Source organism: Vigna radiata, unplaced genomic scaffold, assembly GCF_000741045.1.
Source record: "Vigna radiata var. radiata cultivar VC1973A unplaced genomic scaffold, Vradiata_ver6 scaffold_83, whole genome shotgun sequence".
NCBI lineage: Eukaryota > Viridiplantae > Streptophyta > Magnoliopsida > Fabales > Fabaceae > Vigna > Vigna radiata.
The window spans coordinates 1,176,001-1,200,538 of NW_014543268.1; the positions used below are offsets into that span (position 1 = coordinate 1,176,001).

Consider the following 24,538-nt stretch of genomic DNA (forward strand, 5'->3'; position numbering starts at 1 on the left):
CACTAGGATCCATTGGCGTTAGCAGGCTTAGCATTGAGCATCCTTGGATTGCGTCTCTTCTATACCAAGGAAATACCTATGATAATGTTTGAGGAAGATATTGTTCTAGTTGTAAAATGTCGTCTTTATCATTGCCTGTGATAATAATGTCACCCACATATGCAATGAGATAGATACATCATCAGGGACAATGACGATAAGATAGAGAATAATAAGCATCACTTTTATCATTCAAAACTGCTGGATTAAAATCCAAAAATCCCAAATCGTGAACAAAGTGATTACTTGAGGCCATATAGGGACCCGGGTAAATGACATACCATATATGACAACTAGTGTGTTGTTGTTATTGCCCATAACCCTGTTTTTAACTCCAAGACTGAGCATATGGAGATTAATGTCTTTTTTGTATGTGAGCAAGTGCCATCCCAGCAACTTGTGGTCTCTCACATTTCCAATACTAAACCAGTTTCTTCCGCTCATTTTCAGTTTCTCCATTTCAAACTCAATGTGATGGATTTCATTCATCCAAATCCCTCACCTGGAGTTTGAGGGAAGCTATTAATGTTATATGTTTTTTGTTTATTTCTTTATTGTTTTGTAATACAGTTTTATCTCTTTTTCTATATTTTATTTCTCTTTATTTTGTAATTTTTGGACTTGTTTGTAACCACCCATAATTGCTCATAACTTCTCTTTTTCTCTCTTTAAGTTCTGTCTGGAAAAATTGATGTTAATTGCATCATTTTCAAAACTCAATATTAAGCACTGTTTTTACAGTCACACGACTGTTTCCTCTGTTTATTCAAACTTTATTACCTAACAAACAACAAATTTTGCTAAGTTGCTAAGATAAACTCTAACCCATAAATATGATACCATGTTAAAAAACAAATTTTAAATCTAATTCAACCTTATAAAACTGTCTTATAGGCAAAGTTTGCATTCACGTATATATTGTAAATTTGTCTTATTTTTAATTGATGTGAGACTTCTAATATGTTTTAAGTCTTCGGCCTAAGATTAAGATATTATTGGATATTTTTATGTATCCAAACCTTTTCTTTGAAAGTGCTAGGATTATGAATGAGTTACATTTCTGATATTTCAAAGAAAAAATTAGATTTTAATATGTAATTCTATATCAAAATTATTATCCAAAAAGAGCACAAATTGTAACATCTAATACTTGGGTAGATGGATTCATCTTCTTAGATCTGTTAAGAGAATGTGTTGACTGGCACCCTAGACATTTATGTTTGATTGATTTGATATGCATATTTTCTTTACCATTTTTTCCTTCTAAAATTTAATATTCAATTTTGAATCCCAAAGTGCAATTTATCTGTAAAAGATGCTGGAATAAATGTCAAATGACCTTGTTCCGAATGCAATGTATTTTTCCCTAGGGACTCACTTGTTACCAGTTACTTCATTCTCTGGTTCAGCAAAAGCATATATGCATCCACCTTGTTACTCTGGTGAGTCAACACTTATTTATGTACCTTTAAATTGATAACGCACATCAAGTGTTGTATTGATGCAAACTTAAGAGTCTGCATATTTTAAAATGTATTTTTCATTAATGGGTGATTCAAGTTTGGTAAGTAGTTGCTTTTGTAAGTTATAATAATAGAATGCTCGTAACAATATAATGATGACAAAATGATCAATCAAACTGTAAAAGGCATCATATCATATCCATCCTTTCCTTTGTGTTTATATAGCATCTTCCATTCCAATTTTCTCATATTATTTTAGAATATTGGAGTGTATCTTAAATTTCTAGCAGATACAATTTTAATTACTGAGGTAGCTCAACTAGGTTGGTTCTCATGCTCCAAAGTTGACTAACACAACTAGCTTTATAATTGATTACTTTAGCTGCAAATCTGTCTCATTGGAGGGGTAGGGGGGGTTACAATGCTTCACAGCAAGGGTTCTTCCTTGGGTATAGACTTCCAAACAGAAGGTCCATGTCACCATGATGTGTATGTCAATGTCTTTGATAGTTGTAAGGTTTTTTAGCACATAGATCCGATAATGCATTACCATTTTGATATGATCTTCAGTAATCATGTCAACTTAATGGTCAATCCAGCACAGAAGTTTTTCTCATTGTTTAACTGGTTCTTATACTCCCTTAAACTGGGAAGTATTCCGAAAGGATTTTTGGTGATGGTGTAATTCTCAAAAATAATATTTCTTTTGTATTTTATGTGTTCGCCACTTTAGATGCTTTCTTAATCATACATTAATGGTTTTTTAATTGGTTTTAAACAATATTAAAAGTGTTGTGCATAATAGAAAGGATCAAATTCCCATTTATCATAAAAATGATGGTTATTTCTAATACACTTGAGACCCAAAAAGACCTTCATACAGCTCTCGTCTGTTATTCTACTTCTTACCACCACTGTTACTATCACAGTTTGATTCGTTTGTTCTTTTGATATTACGTGCAGAATTCATGGCATGAACTAGCAACCTCATTTTCCACTGAAAAGACTTTGATGTTGTTGGACACTGCTCATCAGGTAAGATCTTTATCACGCACTATCTACTATGTTGTTATGAGTTGTTTTCTAAGGCCATCAGTTTCTTGCTCCAGCGATCTCTTGCACAAACACTAGTTCGTTCAGCTTCAGGCATAAGAAATTCAGAGGCATCTAGTCAGTGAGTATTTACTTAAACTTTCTTTTGCTATATTTTCAAAATTTGATGCTGTAAACCTTTTTTTATTTTTATTTATAGGTATGTAAGAAATCTCATGGGTCCTATTGCAACATACATAGTGGAGATATCTAGGAAGCATAATTTTAGAAGCATTGCCCAACAACCAGATATTCTCCTTTCGGTGAGGGCTTGAAAAATTATGCCATTGCAATGTTTGTATGAAAATTTGTCCTCAATATCATCAACGTTCTGTAGGTCAGCTGCATGTTGGAACGGCTACGTGGAGCTGCAAGTGCGTCTGAACCTCGGACACAGAAGGCTATCTATGAACTCGGATTCTCTGTAATGAATCCCATTCTAATTCTTCTTGAAGTTTATAAACATGAGGTAGCAGTCCCATATATCAGTATCTTCAACTTATATAATCCTCATTGCTCTTGGCAAACTCAGAAGTGTTATTTATATGACTCTTATATTTTCTTTTAACATCTTATAGTATCTAAATTATTCATTTTATCAAGTTAATTTTATTCCTTATAATGATTTCATTATATTGTTAACAAATGTGTGTAATTTCCAAGTTTCTGACATCTTGTTGCTCTGTACTTATATGTATTTATTGTTTAGTCTGCAGTTGTCTACCTGCTACTTAAATTTGTAGTTGACTGGGTTGATGGACAAATTACATACTTGGAGGCCCAAGAAACTGCTGCTGTCGTTGATTTCTGCATGCGTTTGCTTCAGCTGTATTCATCTCACAATATTGGCAAGGTAATTTTCTGTTATCACTTATATTTCTTTTTTCGTATGGAAAATACTTTGGATCAGGAGGAACACCTTAGCTAGTTAAATGTAAGCGAAAGGGATGAAGAAAGAGAAAAAGTACCGTACCGTATTATGCTACTCATGTATGGGTATCTTACTAGAGGAAGAACTAACAGTGAAACTGTGATAGGTGATACAATTATACAAAAGCTAAATGAAGATAAGGAAAACTAAGAGAGCAGAGAATTCCAGAGAGGGTCAAGGAAAGAAAGCCAAGTGACTGATCCAATTCCTCCCTCTTCTCTTCTATTGTCCCTTATTTTATTTCATTTCTTTTCCCAAACGTAGTCCTTCACAACAGAGTTTGTTATGCGATTTTTCTCACCTTTTTGGATCACCTTGATTTCATCATTCTTAGATACGTGTCCTAACTGTGTAACAAAATTCTCTTGCACCTTGCCAACGGCTGCCACCTCATTTGCTATTGATTGTTCCTCTATCATAATATTAAACTTTCCTTTTGGTACCTCAGATTGTTGGGGCTTCCGTTTGGCTTCCATTTTGTAATTTGTTTGGATGTATTCGGTTATGATAAAGTTGAATTTAAATAAATTCACCTTATGAATAGGTTTTTTACATGTCTCTTTTATTTTTCCTAGGGATTTTTATCTCGGGTAAGTGAGCACTAGTTAGTTGTGCTCTCAGCCTCCCTCTTCCATGTGAATTTTCTATTTCTGAAAAAGATAAAGTATACTATTGAAGCTTTAATCTGGTTCAAGTTCAAACCACATACAAATGTCGAGGTCAGAAAGTTGGAAAGGAAAATCTTTGGAGTCCCATACCTGCAGTGCTAAAAGTCAATGATTACACACCTTTATAAGTTTGTATTAAGCATAAAGATGCAAAGAACCGTTTTTATTTAAATTTTTTTCCCTCTTAATCTACCTTTCTCTTTCATCCCATTACCAAAAATAAGTGTTTCAATTATATTATGGGTTGTTTCGTTTGTGCTTTTTTTTATGAAGATGTTTATTTTTACTAAAATAAACAGATTTTTGTTTTTTTTTGTGTGTTTATTCCTATATACTTATTTGTATTAGAAGTCTTACGTTAATTAGAGATAAAGTCAATTTAGAAACCGCACCTTACAAGTCGGTTTTGTGAAGTTAAGTTAACTTTAAAATTATTTCTTAACATGGTACCAGAACCATGAGTTAAAGCCTATCTTAGTAAGATTTGTGTTTGTTGGACATATCATTTCACCTGTTATCGGGCCACTATCGGACCATGGTATAAGAGGGGTGTGTTGGAAGTCTCACATCGACTAGATATAAAGTCAATTTAGAATATATAACTAGGTACAAACTTCATCTTACAACTAGTTTTGTGGGATTAAGTTAAGTTTAAAATCCATTTCTTACCATTTAGAAAATGAAATTTTATTCATCTTATTTTTATAAGAAAGTCTTATCTGCATTTAAATATATGATTTCTTACAAATTGTTTATTTCAAAAACACTTATTTTTAAGTTTAAACAAACTGCCCGATATAAAGTTAATATATTGTTGCTGTCTGAACAAATCCCCATAATTGTTTCTGATTCAATTTTTCTTTTTTGTTATTTGAAAAATATTCTCTCTCAAGTTATTCGCTCCTTTTTCAGATATCACTAAGTCTGTCAATCAGCTTAATTAGTGAGTCTAAAACAGACAAGTATAGAGATTTGCGTGCACTTCTTCAACTTCTCTCAAGTCTTTGCTCTAAAGACATGGTAAATATTTTCTTTGCATAATTTATTTGACTAGCAGTTGGAAAGAGATTACCTGCCTCCAATACTCATACTTAACTAAGGTGTAACTTAACTAAAAAATTCTTATTGTGGCAGATTGATTTCTCGTCAGATTCGATTGAGGCCCAAGGCACTAACATATCTCAGGTAATATCAAGATTACATTAATCAGTTTATGTTAAGTTAGATAGTCAATTTCTAGTGCATGTGTGTTGCAGGTGGTTTACTATGGACTTCACATGGTGGCCCCATTGATTTCTATGGAACTCTTAAAATATCCCAAACTTTGTCATGATGTAAGATATTCCTGTGCTCTGTGCAATAGTACGGGATTGAGTGTTATCCAAAGCTGATACTTACTGTATAACTCATTTGCAGTATTTTTCTCTCCTTTCACATATGTTGGAGGTTTATCCAGAAACATTTGCGCTACTAAATAGTGAAGCCTTTGCTCATGTACTTGGAACCCTTGATTTTGGTCTTCACCATCAGGTAATATTTGTAATGCGCTTTTTCTTTAATAATCAATATTATAGAATGAAGCAGTTTGAAACTAAACTAATTAAGCTACAATAAGCTTAAGCAGTTTTTCAACAGTTTAGCATTCTTTTCCAGTGTCCTAAAGAAACTTTTTTGAAAAATGGAGAAATTTCCCCACTGTTTATTACAGTTCATAGATGAATTTGTTTTCTAATTGGTAACTTATATTATGCTTAGAATTTGCGTCTAAGAACTATATATGATTTGGGATTTTGAAGGACGCAGATGTGGTTAGTATGAGTCTGAGAGCTCTGCAAGCTCTTGCTTCTTACCACTACAAAGAGACTGGTAATGGTAATATAGGCTTGGGTGCTCACACCACGGGTCTTAAGGATTCAAGTGGGAATGTTCAGGAAGGTCTTTTGAGCCGTTTTCTTCGTTCATTGCTGCAGCTTCTCCTTTTTGAGGATTATAGGTGAGAATGCACAGAAAATTCTTTTTTCCCCTTCTCTTTTCTGTTTTACCAAGACCGACTGAGTTTTGGACCTTGAGAATGGGACTGTTTATCTATTTTGGGGGTGTCCAATGAATGTGCAAATCAAATAATGTCCCATCTTTTAGAGCACATCCACATACTTTATTTTCAAGTGCGGTATGTATTTAATAAAACTTGTTAGATGATTTATTTTAAATTGGACAACACATTTCCACACAAATACATCTGTTTCCTAGTTCCTAGTATAATGATACAAAACGGCCACTTCACATCTTTAGTTAATACTGTTGCAAAATCACATTGCAATTAGCTAACAGTATTACCCTTGTTATTTCAGTTCGGATCTGATCAGTGTTGCAGCAGATGCTCTCCTTCCATTGATCCTGTGTGAGCAAGGCCTGTATCAGGTATGATCTCTAATTTGCATTTGGTAAAAAATATTCAATGCAAGTTCTAGGTTACAAACATTCTTTATTAAATTTTCACAGCTAACATGTTTGAACTAGCATTATTCTCTTCAATAGTGAATATGCCAGCTACGTTACTTTTCATGTCAAGAATATGTTTTATATGATTTCCCCCTTTTATATTATGGATGGATCCTGAGAATATTTTGGTAAATTTCCTTACAGAGATTGGGGAATGAATTGATAGAGAGACAACCAAATCCAACACTCAAAACTAGGCTGGCAAATGCATTTCACACACTAACAAGTGCAAATCAGCTTTCTTCCTCCCTGGATCGAATAAATTACCAGAGGTTTAGAAAAAATCTTACTAGTTTCCTAGTTGAAGTTCGTGGATTTCTAAGGACAATGTGATCAACTGTGTATGGCTTGTATTGTATAAAGCTTCCACAGTGGAGTTGGGATCACTACTGATTAAGCCAGCAGCTGAAGATAAACGTAGAGAGCTAATCTCTTGGCATACAAATTATTTGGAGTTACTCCGTGTCCTATCTTCACTTGGCTTTCCTCAGTTATATCATATATCACTTGGGTTGTTTGAAAAAGTAAAAGCTTCTTTTTTGTTTGTCAGAGGCTATTACAAAAGTAGAAAAGCTGCCTGAAGGTCTTAGTTGCAATTCAATGACAATAGTTGTCGAGGCACATTCTTTTGTGGAAAAATGCATCCTTGTGTAGATATACATTACTATCACTTAGTTTTGCAGGAGCCTCGCATTCAATGCAACTTTTCATGTTTGTGCTCTAACGTAAAGGCTCACAATCCGTTCAGATCCGTTAGAGATACTAAACCATTCCTATGCTTGTGCAAACTTAAACTTTCACGGAAGCTCATTCTTGAGAAGATCAAAATGCTAGAGTGATTTTCTTCACACAAGTTTTGCAATTATGTTTGTAGAAGTATACATATGGCTCCATCTGTTTTGGTGTGTCTGCATCTTATGTTAAGATCTTGCACATCAACATGTACAGTTACGTATGACTGTAAATGCAATTGTCAGAGTGACAATCATGAAAGCTCAATCTTCATTTAGCTCCATTCTTTTATTCCTCGATTAATATACAATGAGGATGACTGCTAGTGATCGCCTCGGGAAGCTCATTCATAATTAGTAGTACCTTGCAAATTTTGTTATAACCCCGAAATAACTATACACATACAAACATAGACTTATAATATCACGTCTATAACAACCAACAAAGGGTTTTTAAAAGTATTCTCACAACATAACTTTTCCATGCTCCTTTAGGATTTTCTTTTTTATGTATTTTATGGACAATCATATCAAAATCTACATGCAAAATAAATCAATTATCAATTCATCTTATTCATACCAAAACACTTTTAATCTAAAATTCAGTTCCAATGGATTCATAATCCTTTTTCACAATACTTTCTCATAAGAAATTAATTCATTATGAACACTTGGTTGGCATACAAACTTTAACCCTATATGTTAGGTAAGTATGTTAAAGAGAGAATTATACAGCTATACATGTCTAATTGTGGTGTGATAACCTTTTGTCAATTGCATCCTCCATTCCTTCAATTTCTTCCTGCATTTCATCAATTTTTTAAAGAATGACTTTTTTTAGTCTTATAAAACTGATTTCTGGATTATTAATTTTGGAACAGGCTTTTTGAAATAGGATTTCTGAAGATTTTGGGATAACGTTTTCGTAATGAAATTTTCCAAAACTATTTTAGGAATGAAATTTTCAAAACAAATTTTTCGAAATAAAATTTCCCAAATGTGTGGAATACGTTTTTTTGTAATAGATTTTCGAAATGAAGTTTTCAAAATATTCCTACATGAAATATGTTTTTGAAAGATTTTGGAAGCCGCAATAACAATGGTGAATGCTGTTTAAATACTTTCCTCCTAGGAGTGTATTTTTTCAGTAATGAATTTGCATATTAATTTATAAGCTATATAAATAATCCATCTTAACCATCTAAAATATTTAATCTTAAATCATTTACGTGTCCAATTAAACACAAATTAATGTGAGATCAAAATTTTCAAACATTACATCATTAAATAATTATACAGATAACGTACATATTGATAGATTGAATAATAGACATGAATAGCTTCAAGAATTTCAATTCATTTATCAAATCTTATATCTACAAATATCAATTTCATATGTGTAAACATTTTCAATTTTATATACAAATCATATATCTCAAAATAACATGTAATTTTAAAATAAAGTATGTTTGTTGGATGAAATATAATTTGCTCAACAAATTTAAATAATAAATGTTTAAGATTAGTTGAGAAAATTGTTATCTATTAGAAGAGTTATTGAGGACGAGAAAAAATAACAAATTTGAATTTAACATTTGTAAAATTTTCATAATAAAATAAAAGTTATGTTTGAGTGTATATATTTTATTTGAAGATATAATTAGTGGGGGAATAAAGTAAAGATGGTAAGCAAAACAAGAAGTGTGGGAATGATATAAATGAAATATAAGTTGGAAAGCATTGACATCGGTTTTGGTGAAAATGAGTACAAATTTTTGCACCTTGGTTTCGTAACACAGTAACAATAAGAGGAGGTTATGAGAAAAACAAGTTGTTTGAATTCTAATGACAGCATCTTCAGATAAAATATTGGAGAAAAGGTACAATCATACAACACCTTTACCTAAAGTTTGCACAATTTTCATGCACCATTATTCAATCATTTTTCGTACACTTCAACTTTTCAAATTTCATATTCTTTTCACTTCCATTTCAAATATATATAGGTCAAAAATGAGAAACTGGTGTTATTTCTTGTAATTTTTATTTTCCAAAATCTCTTCCTTCTTTTTTCATAGAAAAAAGAAAAAGAAAATATTAAAAGTTCCCCATATCTTTATATTTTGATTAAAAAATTGGATAGATTGTGAGTAATCGCATCGATCTAGACGTCAGAAAGTTTTACGAAAATGTGCAACAAGCATGATTTGTAGAGTGTCCCATGGGGTTTCTGAAATCCTTGGTAGAGTACAATTTTTTGGGTACTCTACTTCCCACGCAATATCTTAATATTTTTACATTTTTAATTTCTAGAAATATTAAACTTTAAAATATTTTCTATGAATTTGTTCACCATTTGTCAAATTTCTCTTCTTAAAAATCTTTATAATGATAGTAGAAATTATTCTTAATAAAGAGACATTTTAATGTAGAAAAGACTCACACTTAATTAATAAAAAATGAAGATAATTAGAAGTCCTATATTAACTGAAAATAAATAAAATAATGTCAAACATTTTTCAGTATTTCTCTTTGAAAAATCTCTTTTAGAATGGTCTCTTTTTCAATAATTTCTTAAAACACTATTAAAATAAATAATGGTAAAATCATGGTGTTTCTGGAAAAGAACAATAAATAAAACAAATTGTGATACTTTTGACAATTATTGTCCCAAACTACTTTAAGGTATGATGGGACTAGAATCTTGTAAAGTTAACTTAATTCTATTATCTCTAATAATTACAAAATACTATAAGATATTATTAGTACAATATATTTCAAAAGATACATGCATCTATACAACTTTTCTCATATGTCATTAACAAGGAACATATGATTAGATCAATTTTGCTTTATAAAGTACGCCTTTTTTTAGTATACTATAACTTACATTAGTCATTTAAATAATTTTCCCCGTAGATTATGGTCATTGATTTTCTTTTTATTTCATAAAAAGATTATTTATGTTTTTTTTTTTTATCTACTAGCATTCATTAAGTGATACGTGTGTTCTTTTTTTAATTCAAATTTTTTTTCAATAAAAAAGTCACTGATTCCATGGATTTTTTTTTTTTAATTTCTATTGTTTATTGACATTATTTTCATTAAGTATCCATGTCAATAAGGAAAAAAAATTATGAAAACAGTTTAATTTATCTTTAATTAGGATTTATATCCTCTATTTCTTTAAGTTTATTTATTTATTTATTTATTTAAGGTTAAAGTTAACACAATAAAGAAAAACAGATTCAGAATCTTTGTTTATATTCCCGATGGCAAATAAAAAACATTGAAGAAAAAAGGAAATACAAACTTAGCAAAGAAAACAAAGCAATTTATATCACATGGATTATTCCTTTTAAGTAAAATAATTTTTTTTTTAAAAAAAATATGTAAGTCAATATACTTATTTATTAACGTAGTCATTTAACACACAATTCATAATTTAGAAAATTTTAGTAAATATAAGAAAATAAAAATAGAAATACATTTTAAAAGACTAAAACAAAAAAATTACTAAGAAAAAATTAAAGTTATTCATATTTAACCGCTTAACTTAACGAATGAATTGTTACTTAAGTCTTGTTCACTTGAGTGAATTTGAGATAGAGTAATTGAATGGTTTTAAGAGGATTTGAAGATAATTTTTTGTTGTTGTTTATTTGAGTGAATTTGGAGATAATTTTTTTTAATATGTCATATAAATTAAATCCTACACTAATTCTCACAAATTTTACTTTCAAATCCACTTTATTTCCAAATTCACTTAAACAAACAACAAAAAAATTATCTTCAAATCTACTTAATACTCTCTCTCAAATCCACTCAAGTGAACAAGGCCTTAAGGAAGACGGGAAATGATCGTAAACAATATAACTAAAACGAAATTTTAAAAAAAAAATATCAATGATTCAAATGAGAATTTTATTTTATTGACTATATGAAAAATTCTCAAATTTATGAAATTGTGAAAGTTATTTATGTTTTTTTTTTCTGAAATAATTATCTCATCAGTTATGTATCAAAGTTGAATGTATGCCTCATATATAGACATGCATCCTGGGCTATATAAAATGTGGCATATATAATAATTTTACATGCCATAAATCAGCCTCTATTAATGTAATTTTCATCCTATAAAAAGTAATCTAACCATACAAACAATATTTGAATTAATAAAATATTACTGAACAACATATATCAATTATACATTAACTATATATACTACAATATGTATCATATCAGTGGTAAAAAAAATCATAACATTTGCGAATTATTAAATATTTTTAAACGCAACTATTTTTTTGTTGTGGCTTAACTTCCATATCTGTTGAATCATTGAAAATGAAAAAAATAATCATTTGTCAAAGAATTCCCAATTAAGTTAATTAATTAAAGCAATCGATTCAACTAACTTGCAATGATCTTATTGGGTTTAGACATTAGAACATAAAAAACGTTTTTCTAAGAACTTTTTCTTTACCACTTTTTTATATTATTCCGTTTTAACTAATAAAATAACGACACAGACTTTATTATTAAAAATTATTAATATATCATGATTATTAATTTTTTTAATAATTTTTTAACAGTAAAACATATATCATAATTTTATTAATCTGAATTTATTTTAAAAAAAAATATTTAAAATGAAGTAACATGACTGATACATTATAAAAAAATTGTTAAAAAATCTTTTTCCTTTAACTCCGGTTGATCATAAACCTATATAAACCTACCATGTAGAACCACTTTTCATCAAATTTAAGGACTCCTTGTCCTACTTAGAGGGGGTTAGGCAAATAACCTACCCTCATTCTCAATAATCCAAAAATTGTTGTTACAAATCTAGCTACTTTTCGATGTCACCTATAACACTACACAGACAATCTAACACAGATTTCACAAACCTAACTCCATTTCACAACGCTGTCTTCTTCCACTTACCAACCTAACTGTTACTTACACTGTTAGTTTAACATAAATATTATATTACACCCAACTAACTATTCATAACACCCTTTCTTTCTCCTTGCATGGATCACTGGGAAAACAAACCAAACACAGAAAATGTATTAATTAATCTGTGAGTAATTATTACCAAAAAATTACACAACAAAACTACAAAAAAGAAAGCACATTGGCAGCACCGGCAACTTCTGATCACTTTACAGGTACATGGGTAACTGCAGTTCAACCATCCATATGAATTTTCAGGTATATATAAAGTAAAACATTATTGATCCTCATAAAACTTCAATCTTGCTCATGATTTTATAGATTCCAGTGAGTGTATCACTGTAGAGAATCTGAAATCCCGAAAATGTCCATTAATTTGAGCACTAAAAATAGGCATAAACATGTATCCTAGTTTGGTATAGATTCTATTTAGTCGAACACAGGAAGCCAGACAACTAAGAAAAACATCTCACGAATGAACACCTTTGTAAGCAAAGGCGTATATAAATAGAACCTTAAAGTTGCCAAAAATAAACACAACGAAATGGTGAAATGGAGAAAGAAAGAGAGAGAGGAAGAAGAAATGGAGAAAAAGATAAACGATATGCATGTGAGGGCATGGGATTATATAATTGGTTTGAATGTGAAGAAACTAAGTAGCAGTGGCAGTTGCCTTAGAGATGTTCGAGGACTTTGGCCTCTTTCTCTTCTTCTCGTAGCTCACTCCTCTCGCCTTCGCCTGAAACTCACGAACATCATGCAAGTACAGCCTCACGGCGCGGGCGCCGAACGGGTTGCTTTCGCCTCTCCCGCCGTTCTCCTCGTAGGCGGCGCGGAGCCGCCCGATCAGGGCGTCCAGGCTGCCCCAGGCCTGGCGGAGCGGGCAGGGGCACGGCGCCGGAGGGTTAGGCAGCCCGAAGAACGGGCACGTCGGGTTGTGCACTTTCGTCTTCCCGAATTGGTCCAGGTAGTGCAGGAATTCCAGCACGTGCGCCCCACTGCACATCGCCACCGTCAGCGGCGGCCGGTGGTTCCGCAGATACTGGCTGAACGTGTTCCAGTCTCGCCGCTTCTGGTTCTCGTACCTACTCGGAGTAGTACTGCCGCTGCCGCCGCCGCCACCACCACCACTGTTGGTGCTGCTTGTTATTGGGGATGGCACGGTTTCCATTGCAAAGATCTGATGCTTGGAGATTTGGATTTGAGTCGGATCTTGTGGATAGTGAGGTTGACTTTGTAGCGGTAGGTTGAAGTAGAAGGATCCACCACGAACCCAGCTGCTATACAAACATATATATATGTGTGTGTATCTAGAAATGAAGATGTTCTTAGGAGGAGTAGCTAGGGTTTTGTATTGTGTAGTAGAAAAATTATTGGTATTGGTCAGAGAAGCTTAGTGAGATAGAAGCTAAAAGGGTGCATGTTTTTCACTGTGTTTTATTAACTTGTTGTAGTGTGAAATGGAAGATGAAGAGGGGAAGAAGAAGAAGATGAGAAGAAGAAGAAGAAGAAGAAGAAGAAGAAGAAGATGGAATTGTATGGTGAAATGGAAATGGAAGAAAAAGGAGAGATTTGTGTTTGCAGAAAAGGAGAAAGTGAGAGAGAAGAGAAAAGAAGAGTTAAATGAAGAAGAGGGCACTGTGCCCCAAAACAGGACAAAGTTTGGCACTGAGAGATAGTGATGATGCTGACCATAGCTCTATAGACACATCTTTGCATTCTTTTTTTCACGCTCTGCTTCTAAGCGCGTCATTCCACTTCCTTCACTTTTACTCTTTTTTTTTTAATATTATATGAAATAATGTATCTATTGAAAAATAAAATATTCTAATTTGATAATATATGTTTATTCTTCTTCTTCTTCTTAGTTTGTGTAAAAATAAAAAACGGGTTTTGGAAATAAAGAAATGATAGTTACATAAGTACTACCATGGTTAAATTAAATTATTTAATATAAAAAAAATATTAGCTATTTGAATTTGTATTTATTTTTTTTAAATGACTTATTTATGTTTAACTTTTTTTTATAAACGAAAATAAATTTTAGTTATACTTTTTTTACTATATTTTACAAAACCTATAACTTTCGTTCTTTTTTTTTCCAAAATTATAGTTCTTTAATGTTTAACTGTCCATAATTTTAGTCTCTACAATTTTTTTATGAAGTTATGATCTCTTAGCTTTTAACAATTATATTTAAATTTGTTCAATTTTCATTTTAAAAAGTCTCCCACTTCAATTCTAGCTAACATTTCCGACCCCTTAAAGAAAAAAAAAAAAAAACAAGTATCAAAGTCATTTTGTAATGTTGCGTCCAAGGTAAAATAAAAGTATGAATAATTAAACGAATATTCATATAATTAAAAATGAAAAGCGTGTAAAGAGGAAATTCAATAACCAAAAATTACAGATAATTAAAAATTGAAGAACTAAATTACAAGAAATAGTTTTTAAACTACATTTTGAAAATCCCAAACTCTTTGTTTACTAATAAACTCAATTTTTCTTAAATTTGTAATTTGATAATATATTAAAAAATTTACATCAACTTAAGATAAAAAATCAATTTAAAATATATAAGAACGTAAAGTTCATCTGATTTTACGAAATTGAATTAAATTTAAAATTTTTCTTAAGATAAAAAAAAAATATTTTAAGAACTCAAAACAGTGAAAAACTACAATTACAAATGTGATGTGAAGAAGTTTAGTTTGTAAACTTTGTTAACTGAATTTCAAGCATATATATTAAATATTTATTTTTCCAAATGAATAGGTTTTTGCATGATTTATTATTTAGTTGCTTTGGTTGGCGTTTTGTATCTTTGAACATCAACTTTGAGGTTTATGTTTCTGTTTTCTGGTGACTGCGACGCAGATAGTTGGCTAAAGAAGAAAACACTTATTTTAGGGCTAAACAATTTCTCTTTTTCTCAACTAAATTATCTCATTTATAGCTAATTCAAAATATTTTTAACTTTGTTGTTTATATATTTACATGTTGTTTATTTATTTATTATTATTAGTAGTATTTACTTATATGAACTTAAAGCAAGCACAATGATATTTAAATTTTCAAGAAAGGTACATAAATAAGAATCGTTTAAAAATAAATAAATATAAAAATTCCATAAAAAAATGCTCCTAGACATGAATTTTTAGGGTTATATAAATATTATTCTTTATTTTATTAAGAAAATTATTTTTCTATTTTTTAACTATAGTTTGAATACATTTATTTTATTAGAGTAAATATTCATTTATCATCGTTGATATAACTCATTTTATTATGTTTATTTTAATCAGGGATATGTGAGTTAAACTCTGGAAATTTCACTCGTATAAAATAACTTCGATAGTAGGCTTTCATTCATTCAATCGAATGTTCTTTTAATGTGTGAAATATTATATGAGTATTCAAATAGTGTGAATGTTAAAATATAGGATAATGATATTTAGACAACATTTTTTTTACAATATTTAAACATTTATTATGTGTCAATATGTGATTGGTAAAAAATTACTCCACAATCAATAATAATAATCATAAATATTATTGTGGAATAATTTTTGAGCAATCACAGATTGACACATAATCAATGTTCAAATATTGTCAAAAAAATATCTAAATATCATTATCCTAAAATATATGACATACAAGCGTAGAAAGTGGTTGAAAATTGGAAGTATAATCATAAAACTTAAGTGCACGATATAACAAATATTTTAAATTTAACTGGTGTTTCAAAATAATTTAACCATAATATATGTCTTTATATTTGATTTTTTATATATTTATGAAATTTTTTTATCGCCTAAAAATGGTGAATTAGCATTAAGAAAAAATAAATAAAAAGAAGAAAAGGGCAGAATTTGAGTGGAAAAATAGGAAAGAAAGTTGATATAGTGTGTCGGGGGAATAGAAGAGATTCCGAATGCAGTCAATGCATGAAACGGAAGTTTCCAAGCATTTCAAAAACTCCAAATGAGAATATTTAAAAATACATTAATTATAATATATTAAAAGAATAATATATTTTAAAACATGAAAACTGATATATCAATATATTTAAAAATACTAAAAATCCAAATTAAAAACTAGATTGATTTTGTGAAACCGTAATCCATACATGTTTTCTCCTAATTGCATGAAATGTTTTCTTTTATAAGTAAGTTATTTTTGAAATAGGTTCGTTATAGAAGTAAAAGTACATTAAATGTTTTCTTTTTAATACGAAATTTTTTTTTTTAACAATACTTTTTTATATTGTATACGTGATAGTGTGTGATTGGTCTATTTCAAATATTGTTTAGATTAATTATTAATTAATTATTGGTCCGAACTGGTTGATCATTTTCTTGGTGGTCAATAGTCCGGTCCTTGAGTAACTAGGTAGTCATACAGTACAAGAAAAATATTGTCATATTTATTTTAAAAATAAAAGGAAAAATGTTTTTTATGAAAATAAAAAAATAAACTGAAGTTAAACTAAAAATAATTGGGAAATTATAGAAATAGATGTATTTTAATTTTTTTATAAGTGAGAATAAGAGGTGGAACTTACCTAAACTTGACTGACAGAAATAAAGAAAGTGATAGAAATTAATTGTGGAAATTATGGTGATAGAGATCTTAGTAAAGAATCTAGCATGAGGGCCCATTCGCACACACGAAAGTCATGAAAACGACTCTTGTGAAACAATAAAATTATGAATTTTTTAATTTATATGTAAAATAATTTTAATAAAAAAGAATTATTTGTATAATTTTGTAAGTGGGTGAGATGAAATAGTAGGTTGAATAATGGCAGAAGGTAGCTGAGTGAGATACGATGGAAAGACAAAAAATCTTGGAGGACCCAAAGCTATCTCTTTTTTAATTCAACAATTTTTCTCTTTTTATTTTCAATATCTTGTACTTATTTTCTCTGTATATTATCTTATAATATATTTAGAAACGATTTTTGAAAAAGTAAAAAAAAAAAAAAAGATAAAAGAGAAATTTATTTATTGTTTTATGAAAAGCAGACACCTGGGGTGGCCCATTAATAAAGAAGAAGTCAATAAGCACGTTGACATGTTGTTTGGCACATCTATCTAATTTAATAGCTTCTGCGTTACTATTTTCTGGCCACCTTGGTTTTCTTCTCTTTAAATATCATTAAAATCACTTTTGAAAATCCAAATTCCAAACTGTCTTTCCAATTAGTACGTACAGGTGTGTTTTTTTTCCTCTAAACCCATTCAATTCAACCTTCTCTTCTAACCAAACTTTTTAACTTTTCTACCAACGCGCTTCCACACATGCACCTGTTAAGGAAAATACCACATAACATTTTATTTTATTACCAATTAAAAATTATATCATTTCAAAATAAATTAACAGTATTTTCAATTTATTTATATTTAAAAGTATGATTGTATATGCATATTTTAATAAACGTTACGGGAATGGTATTTATTTAAATTAAATTTGCCTCCTTCGTAGCGTACGAAGATTACCTTCGGTAAAGGCAATTCCTGTTAGTTGATTATGACTATTTTCGATAAAAGTTGAAGATGCAATTTGGAAAATTTTAATATATATTTACAAAATTTAAGATGCAAAATGAAAAAAAAAATAAAAATCTTAGAAATGCTTTTAAAATCATGCACTAAATGCGATTAACCAACTACCTTTATTTTGAGGCAAATTGAAATGGGGAAAAATAGAATCAAAATTAAATGAAGGGGGAAAAAGCAAATGCTGTTTGAGAAGTTAACATTTTTTAAACAAAAGAAGAGCTTAGCCTTCCTATAGAATAATACATACATTAAGTGACTACATGAATAATACAAGACATTATATCAGTAATTAATTAATTCATTAATGTAACTTGTAGTTTTCACATATATCAAAATTAATACTTATTTAATATTGACATTTTTCACTAATTGTAACATCCAATATTTATAATGTTTAATTATTATCGCATTTATCACATTTTTAATAATATAAAACAATTATTTTGAAAAAAAAAACATATAAAATACTATTACAATTATTCGTATATAATGTATAATAATAATATATATATATATATATATATATATATATATATATATATATTACGAGAATATATATTACATTGAACTAAAAGCGTAATAGTTATACAAAACAAAAAGAAACAACGAAATGTCTAGTTTTAAGCCTCACTTCCACCACTAGTTAGCACCTATTCACTAGAATCATCATCCTCTACTCACATCATTAAGATGATCATTGTCAAAGAGAAAACAATACAAACACGTAGACAAAGATAGGAAGGTAAGCTAAAGTATAAAAAAATATTCATACCATTTAAATCATTAATATCTCAATAATTGTTTAAATAAAACAATACAAAAATAAGCATATCAACTCTAGACTTCGATCATTCAGATACGTGTATTGATGTCAGACTCATGGGAAACCTGCCTTGTGTGTGGTGAAACAATCCACCCACATCAAATTACCACACACCAAGGTTAATCAGTCAAACATCTATAACCAATACATGACCATCAAGGACCTCTTACTACTCTTCACAACATAACTATCATTCTCTACTTGAAATTGAATGTTATTAAGATTGTCATAATCATCCCAATCTCAGAGTCCTTACTTCAATATATACATTACAGAACATCAATAAGGATTTCCCTATGGAATCCCTTTCACAACATACTTAATTCACACTTTCCATTTCATTTGAACATCATCATACATATAACACATACATTAGTACTATTATCCATTCCAACGACAAAATAACATGCACCAAATCGATTTACACCAGTCTAAGCGAAATCAAGAATAAGAAAAACATATAAAACAAACACCATTACGAAACAGGGAGCGCCTAACGCTTAAGCCCTCGCTTAGCGAGTCAAACCTCTACCCAACGAATTATAGCAAAAAAATGTCCAGACTTGTAGGGGAAAACTGGTGTTCAGCGCCTGGAAACCAGTGGCTCACTCACTTGAGCAATGCTCAATGCCCAAGAATCAAAGATTCACTATTTTTCTAGCACTCAACACCATACCAAAGCTGCTTAATGCTATACTAGAAACCAACAACTTCATTTCTATGAATTGGGGAACCTAAGACTTTTTTTAGATGGCCAAATTGGTATTCCTGACTCAATGGACAGTTCTAAAATAGGTTTTGACGTCAGATTGAACACAATTTCACTTTTCTAATTCAAAACCAAACCAATACTCATATAGAAAATTTCACATATTTCATATCAGATTTTAATGAACTAAATGGCTAACCAAGTCCCAATTGACACAAAACAGACTCCAAACTTCATATTCCCTCCTAAATCAACTATTCTAGAATGTCACCTGTTAAAACCCAAAATTTTAGACCAGAAACTAGTCATGCCTCTAACTTATTATTAAACTAAAGTTCAGCAGCTAATTGATCAACCAAACCATAACTTATCATCGACAGATCATTAAGATTTAAGCATAATTCAGCAAGCAATCATAACAAATCTCTTTCAATATCAGATTACACACATTTATGTAAAGTCTAAGCAAGTATACCACAACACAACAAAATCTTAAACAAGCTTAATTTCTAACTCAAACTCAAGCATACCAACTCAAACTATCAAAGCACTAAAACAATAGAAAATAGGTATTTGGCTTTCGTTACCTAATAGAAGAGAAAACTGATTTAGGAAGCCTAAAACAACTCTAAACGCACAAAAAACTCTATCTGCTCCTATGAATAACAAAAACACGATTAATGTGTACTGTTATGATCACTGATCAACAGAGAGTCTTATAAAACACTCAAAGGTCACATGCAAAACAAAGAGAGCCAACATGCAAGAAAAACGAAACTTACCAAAGGAAGGGATAGAAAATTATTTTACCTAAGAAATCGATCGATTAAACTTGAAAATCTCACCGCGAGGATCACTCAGATGATTTCTAATCTTCAAACAGATGAATATGAAACAAAAACTCTTATAAAGAAAAAAAAAACTCTATAAAAATGATTTATAAAAAGGTAGTGTGTTTTAAAATTATGAAACTCGTTTATAACAAAACTGTTTGTATTAAAATTCTTTAATATTAAAATAATCAAATTTTATTATTTTAAACTATTATTATTTCTAAAATATTATTTTCCAAATTTTTAGACCGGGATATAAATTCACTAAATAAAATAACAAAAAAAAAACAAACGTTAAACTGTTAGTAAAAGATAATTTTTCTTTAGTTGGTACAATATTTGTAGTAATGCAATAGAAGAATTAATGGTGGTTGAAAACCAAGCAATAGGAATGACCAAACCCTCACCGATAGAGTTGCCAGCGGGGCTTTGTTTTTGGTTTGGGTTTACTTAAATATGAAACTCAATTAATATTAACACTCTCTTTCATTCCTTAAGCACCAATTAATTGCATTCCGCCCAATGACCTACTCATGACTATAATTTCTAGCCTTAGTATTGTTTGGATAATTTCTTTTTCGTAATTCATTATTTCCAAATTAAAATGTACTTATTAACTAAAAATACACTTTTAGAAAAAAAAATTCTATGTATAAACTAATTTTATTTATGTGCTTACATTCTTTTATGATAAAAAGATGAGGAAGTATTTTTCAAATAAAATCTTTAAATTAAATTAAGATTGTATTATCTTTTCATTGAATTTTAAAATTTAAAATAAAACTTAGGTTAATTTAGGTTGAGATATAGAATATAAGTTTATGCAAAGTAAGATTTGATCAAGTTTAAGTCAAATTAAAGTTATTTCAAATTAATTCAATATAAGATTTAGTTAAATTGATTTGATTTGGAATAAGGTTTATTTGAGTTTATTTAAACATAAATTGAACTAAATATTGTTAGATTTAAATTAGGTTAATTCAGGTTAAAGTATAGTCAAATTGACTCTAAATCATACTCTAAAAATATAAATGAATCAAGTGAAAGTCAGATAAACCATAAATACAACGAGTTGAACCCCAACCTCACAACTAAATTGTAAATAATAAAAGAATATTTAAAGATCCATTTGTAATTAATGTATGAATCAATTTAAAATTTATAATATTTTAAAAACTTATATAATTATAAAAATATATTTAAGAATTAATTGAAGTTTTATTTTAAAGTTATAATAAATTAAAGTATCTTCACCCTAATAGTATTCATCTTCAACTTATTTACTTAATACATAAAAAAAAAAACATTTTTACAAGTAAAATAGATTGATTTGCAAGTCATCAATCAAATTAACATTTTCAATATATATATATATATATATATATATATATATATATAATCCTTAAAATAATGCTATTACATTCCAAAATTCAATTATGAAGAAGAAAAAAAATTTGACTCTCAATGATGTTGTATAAAATTCCTATAGACCAAATATTTATCATTTACCAAAACATATCTATTTATTAAACAATGTTTTTCAATTATAGGCAATTTTCTGCATTTTTTATGTATCTACATTATCTGAATATAGACAAAAGAAAGAAAAAGTTGTATCGATTTTATTTGGAGGTTAAGAAAGAAATATTGTAGAGAGTTGAAACTACCAACTGACCGGAGCAGACGCTGCATCTGCATTTGGAAAGGAAATCCACTCACATTACTTTCATTTAATCAAATCAATTTTTTAAATTAAGGGTAAGGATAGACATGTCAAAATTAGTCATAATTTATGATCAACTCGGTCTACAACGGATTCAGAATAGATTGGATTTGAAAAAATTATATTTTTTTATTTGGGTCAAATTTAAACTCGGCTCATGCAGATTGAATTCATGGTAGGTCGAGTTAGCCCACCAATCCACCTATCTAATTTTATTTTATTAAAATTTAATTTTAATTTTATAAAATAATATCTATTATTTCTTCTGCTTGAAAAAATTATTTAAATTCCTTGTTTTTAAAATTAATTAAACACTCATATTAGGAGTGAAATTTGTTTAGATTTAAATTATAAAAAGTTTAAAATTTTTTTATTTAAAAAAATGGTAATTACCCGTTTACCCACTAATCCGTGGTGAGTTGGGTCAGGTTCAAATTTTTCTGATTCACTAATAAATGAACCGAGTTAGGTTAACTCACTAAGTGACTAACCCGTAATAGACCGAATCAGCTCAGACCGAGTAACCCGTTTTAAGAACTCTAGGTAAGGATTTTCAAAGTGCGTAAACATGAAATAATCTAAAATTACTTAAAAATAGGTTCAATTAATTTCTTTATGCCCAACCATTTCATAATTTCCATATGTTTCAATATTTTTACTTTCTTATTAAAATTCTTTTTCTCAATTCACCCTTAAACTTGTTTTTCTTTTTGTAATTAATATTGTATCAATGACTTTTTTAAAGAAATAATAATAATAATAGTAAATATGTAATAATTTTGCATTATCTAATATTAATATTATCTTTAATTTGTAATCAAGACACTTGATCAAATATATCTATATATAGAGAATTGAATCCGTCTTTTGATATACACATCTCATTATCCATTGTGCCTTTATTAGCATAAATTATTTTAGTTATACTATCTTTTAAATCTGTATTATTTTTTATAATTATTTTTTAAAAAAATATATATTTTATTTTTTTATAATCATAAAATAAAAGTGGATATATATATATATATACTACTAATATAGTTAAAGTGGATCAGTCATCAACACATCATCTAGAAGAAGACTTATTACCTACTAGACAATATAAGTATATTTTTTAAACAAATAACTAAAATTTGATGAATTTTCAGTACTTTTATTTTAAAATCGAAGACAAGGAACTAATTAATTTTTTTATTTATTCCAAAGTTCTTATGATGGTTTACTAAGACCTTTTTTTCTATCACTTTTGAATGTTATTAACATAAGTATACAATATTTCTTTTTCTTCTAAATTAGACCCTTCTAATGTTTAAGTATAAATTATTTTTGCGAAAGACTAAATTCTCATAATGTATTTTCTTCAGGTTGTTTGTGGTTGATATTCTCTTTTCTAAAAAACGAATTTTTAATAACATTTTTTCTAGTTTTCTAGATCTGTGTCTTTACATTAATATTTTTTTTCAAATGTTTTCACCTTCAATCATATTATTATTTAATTTTATTTTTTAACTTATTACAAACAAAAATTATTACATAAATTATTTTAACCAAATAAATATACATTTATCAAAATTAATTTTACAAAAAAGCAGTCATAATTACAACAATTTATTATCATAATTTTTCATTATTATAATTTATTTAAATTATCTTATTTATCATAATCACTTTTCAAATTTTTATTCTCAATTAATTCATAAATATTAAATTAAATTAAATATATATTTTTTAAATTTATATTCACGTGAATTTATGAAAAGTTATAAATTTTCTATAAAGTAATTTATTACAAATAAATATACAAATCTATAAAGCTAAAAAAAATATCACTAAGAAGACGTTCCTATAAAACATAATTTAGCATTAAACAACCTATAAAATTAAAAAACAAAACATTTTAAAAATTAGTCTTTCGCAAAAATAATTATCCTAAAAGATCTAGTTTACAAAAAAAAAAAATCCTAATAGTCTATTTACGTTAATAAAATTAAAAAATATCTTTAAGAAAGAAAATACTCGTTTACTAATACTTAGTACTTTGTTTTTAACAACTTAAGAAAATTTTCTTCTAAACAAACACCTTAACACAAGAAAACTAACATTCAAATATTTTACCCATAAATCCAATTTTTTTGGTTGAACCTAGCTTTAGAAAAAATAAATAAAAGAATATAAAATTAACAACATAGATTAAAAACCATGAAATAATTAAAAATTAAATATAAGTTTATTATTAAATTATTTTTAAAAGTTATATCTCATTTTAAACTAAATTATATATTTATATTTTATAAAAATGATCTAAAATATTATTTTGAATAACACGTATTTAATTTTAATATTAGGGTTGGAATGTAGTAAGGAAGTAAGTGACCAATCGATGCATAATCTCTTTTCAACATAATCAATTTTGTTGGATTTTGTAGCATCTTTTAATTATAAAAGAAATTCATAATTATAAAGGAATTCTATGAGACATATTTTTCTTGGATGTTAACCTT

At 28.7% G+C, this 24,538-nt stretch overlaps 2 protein-coding genes across 7 annotated transcripts in view; one reads left to right on the plus strand and one right to left on the minus strand.

Moving 5' to 3' along the window:
• The window catches only part of LOC106754115 (exportin-4), a 30,104-nt gene extending 22,386 nt beyond the window's left edge, over positions 1 to 7,718 (plus strand). For 4 of the 6 annotated variants that reach the window (XM_014636075.2, XM_014636077.2, XM_014636076.1 and 1 more), the window contains 13 exons: positions 1,410 to 1,481; positions 2,466 to 2,537; positions 2,612 to 2,676; positions 2,755 to 2,857; positions 2,932 to 3,063; positions 3,304 to 3,447; positions 5,106 to 5,213; positions 5,328 to 5,378; positions 5,450 to 5,527; positions 5,610 to 5,723; positions 5,990 to 6,186; positions 6,545 to 6,614; positions 6,840 to 7,718. In XM_014636075.2, the coding sequence (XP_014491561.1) occupies positions 1,410 to 1,481; positions 2,466 to 2,537; positions 2,612 to 2,676; positions 2,755 to 2,857; positions 2,932 to 3,063; positions 3,304 to 3,447; positions 5,106 to 5,213; positions 5,328 to 5,378; positions 5,450 to 5,527; positions 5,610 to 5,723; positions 5,990 to 6,186; positions 6,545 to 6,614; positions 6,840 to 7,028 (1,395 nt within the window). In that variant the 3' untranslated portion in view covers positions 7,029 to 7,718. Of the gene's footprint in view, positions 1 to 1,409; positions 1,482 to 2,465; positions 2,538 to 2,611; positions 2,677 to 2,754; positions 2,858 to 2,931; positions 3,064 to 3,303; positions 3,448 to 3,631; positions 4,446 to 5,105; positions 5,214 to 5,327; positions 5,379 to 5,449; positions 5,528 to 5,609; positions 5,724 to 5,989; positions 6,187 to 6,544; positions 6,615 to 6,839 lie in introns of those variants that run through there. The other 2 variants (XM_022777802.1, XR_002666882.1) reach the window with 2 other exon arrangements.
• A 5,023-nt stretch (positions 7,719 to 12,741) lies between these two features.
• LOC106754066 (protein G1-like5) lies at positions 12,742 to 14,110 on the minus strand. The gene has a single exon (XM_014636008.2). It carries the CDS (start codon positions 13,554 to 13,556, stop codon positions 13,038 to 13,040), a length of 519 nt encoding a protein of 172 aa, XP_014491494.1. The 5' UTR covers positions 13,557 to 14,110; the 3' UTR covers positions 12,742 to 13,037.
• Between the last annotated feature and the right edge of the window lie 10,428 nt (positions 14,111 to 24,538).

Coding starts and splice junctions, on each gene's coding strand:
- LOC106754066 (XM_014636008.2), bottom strand. CDS start 13,556: ATGGAAACCGTGCCATCCCCAATAACAAGCAGCACCAACAGTGGTGGT.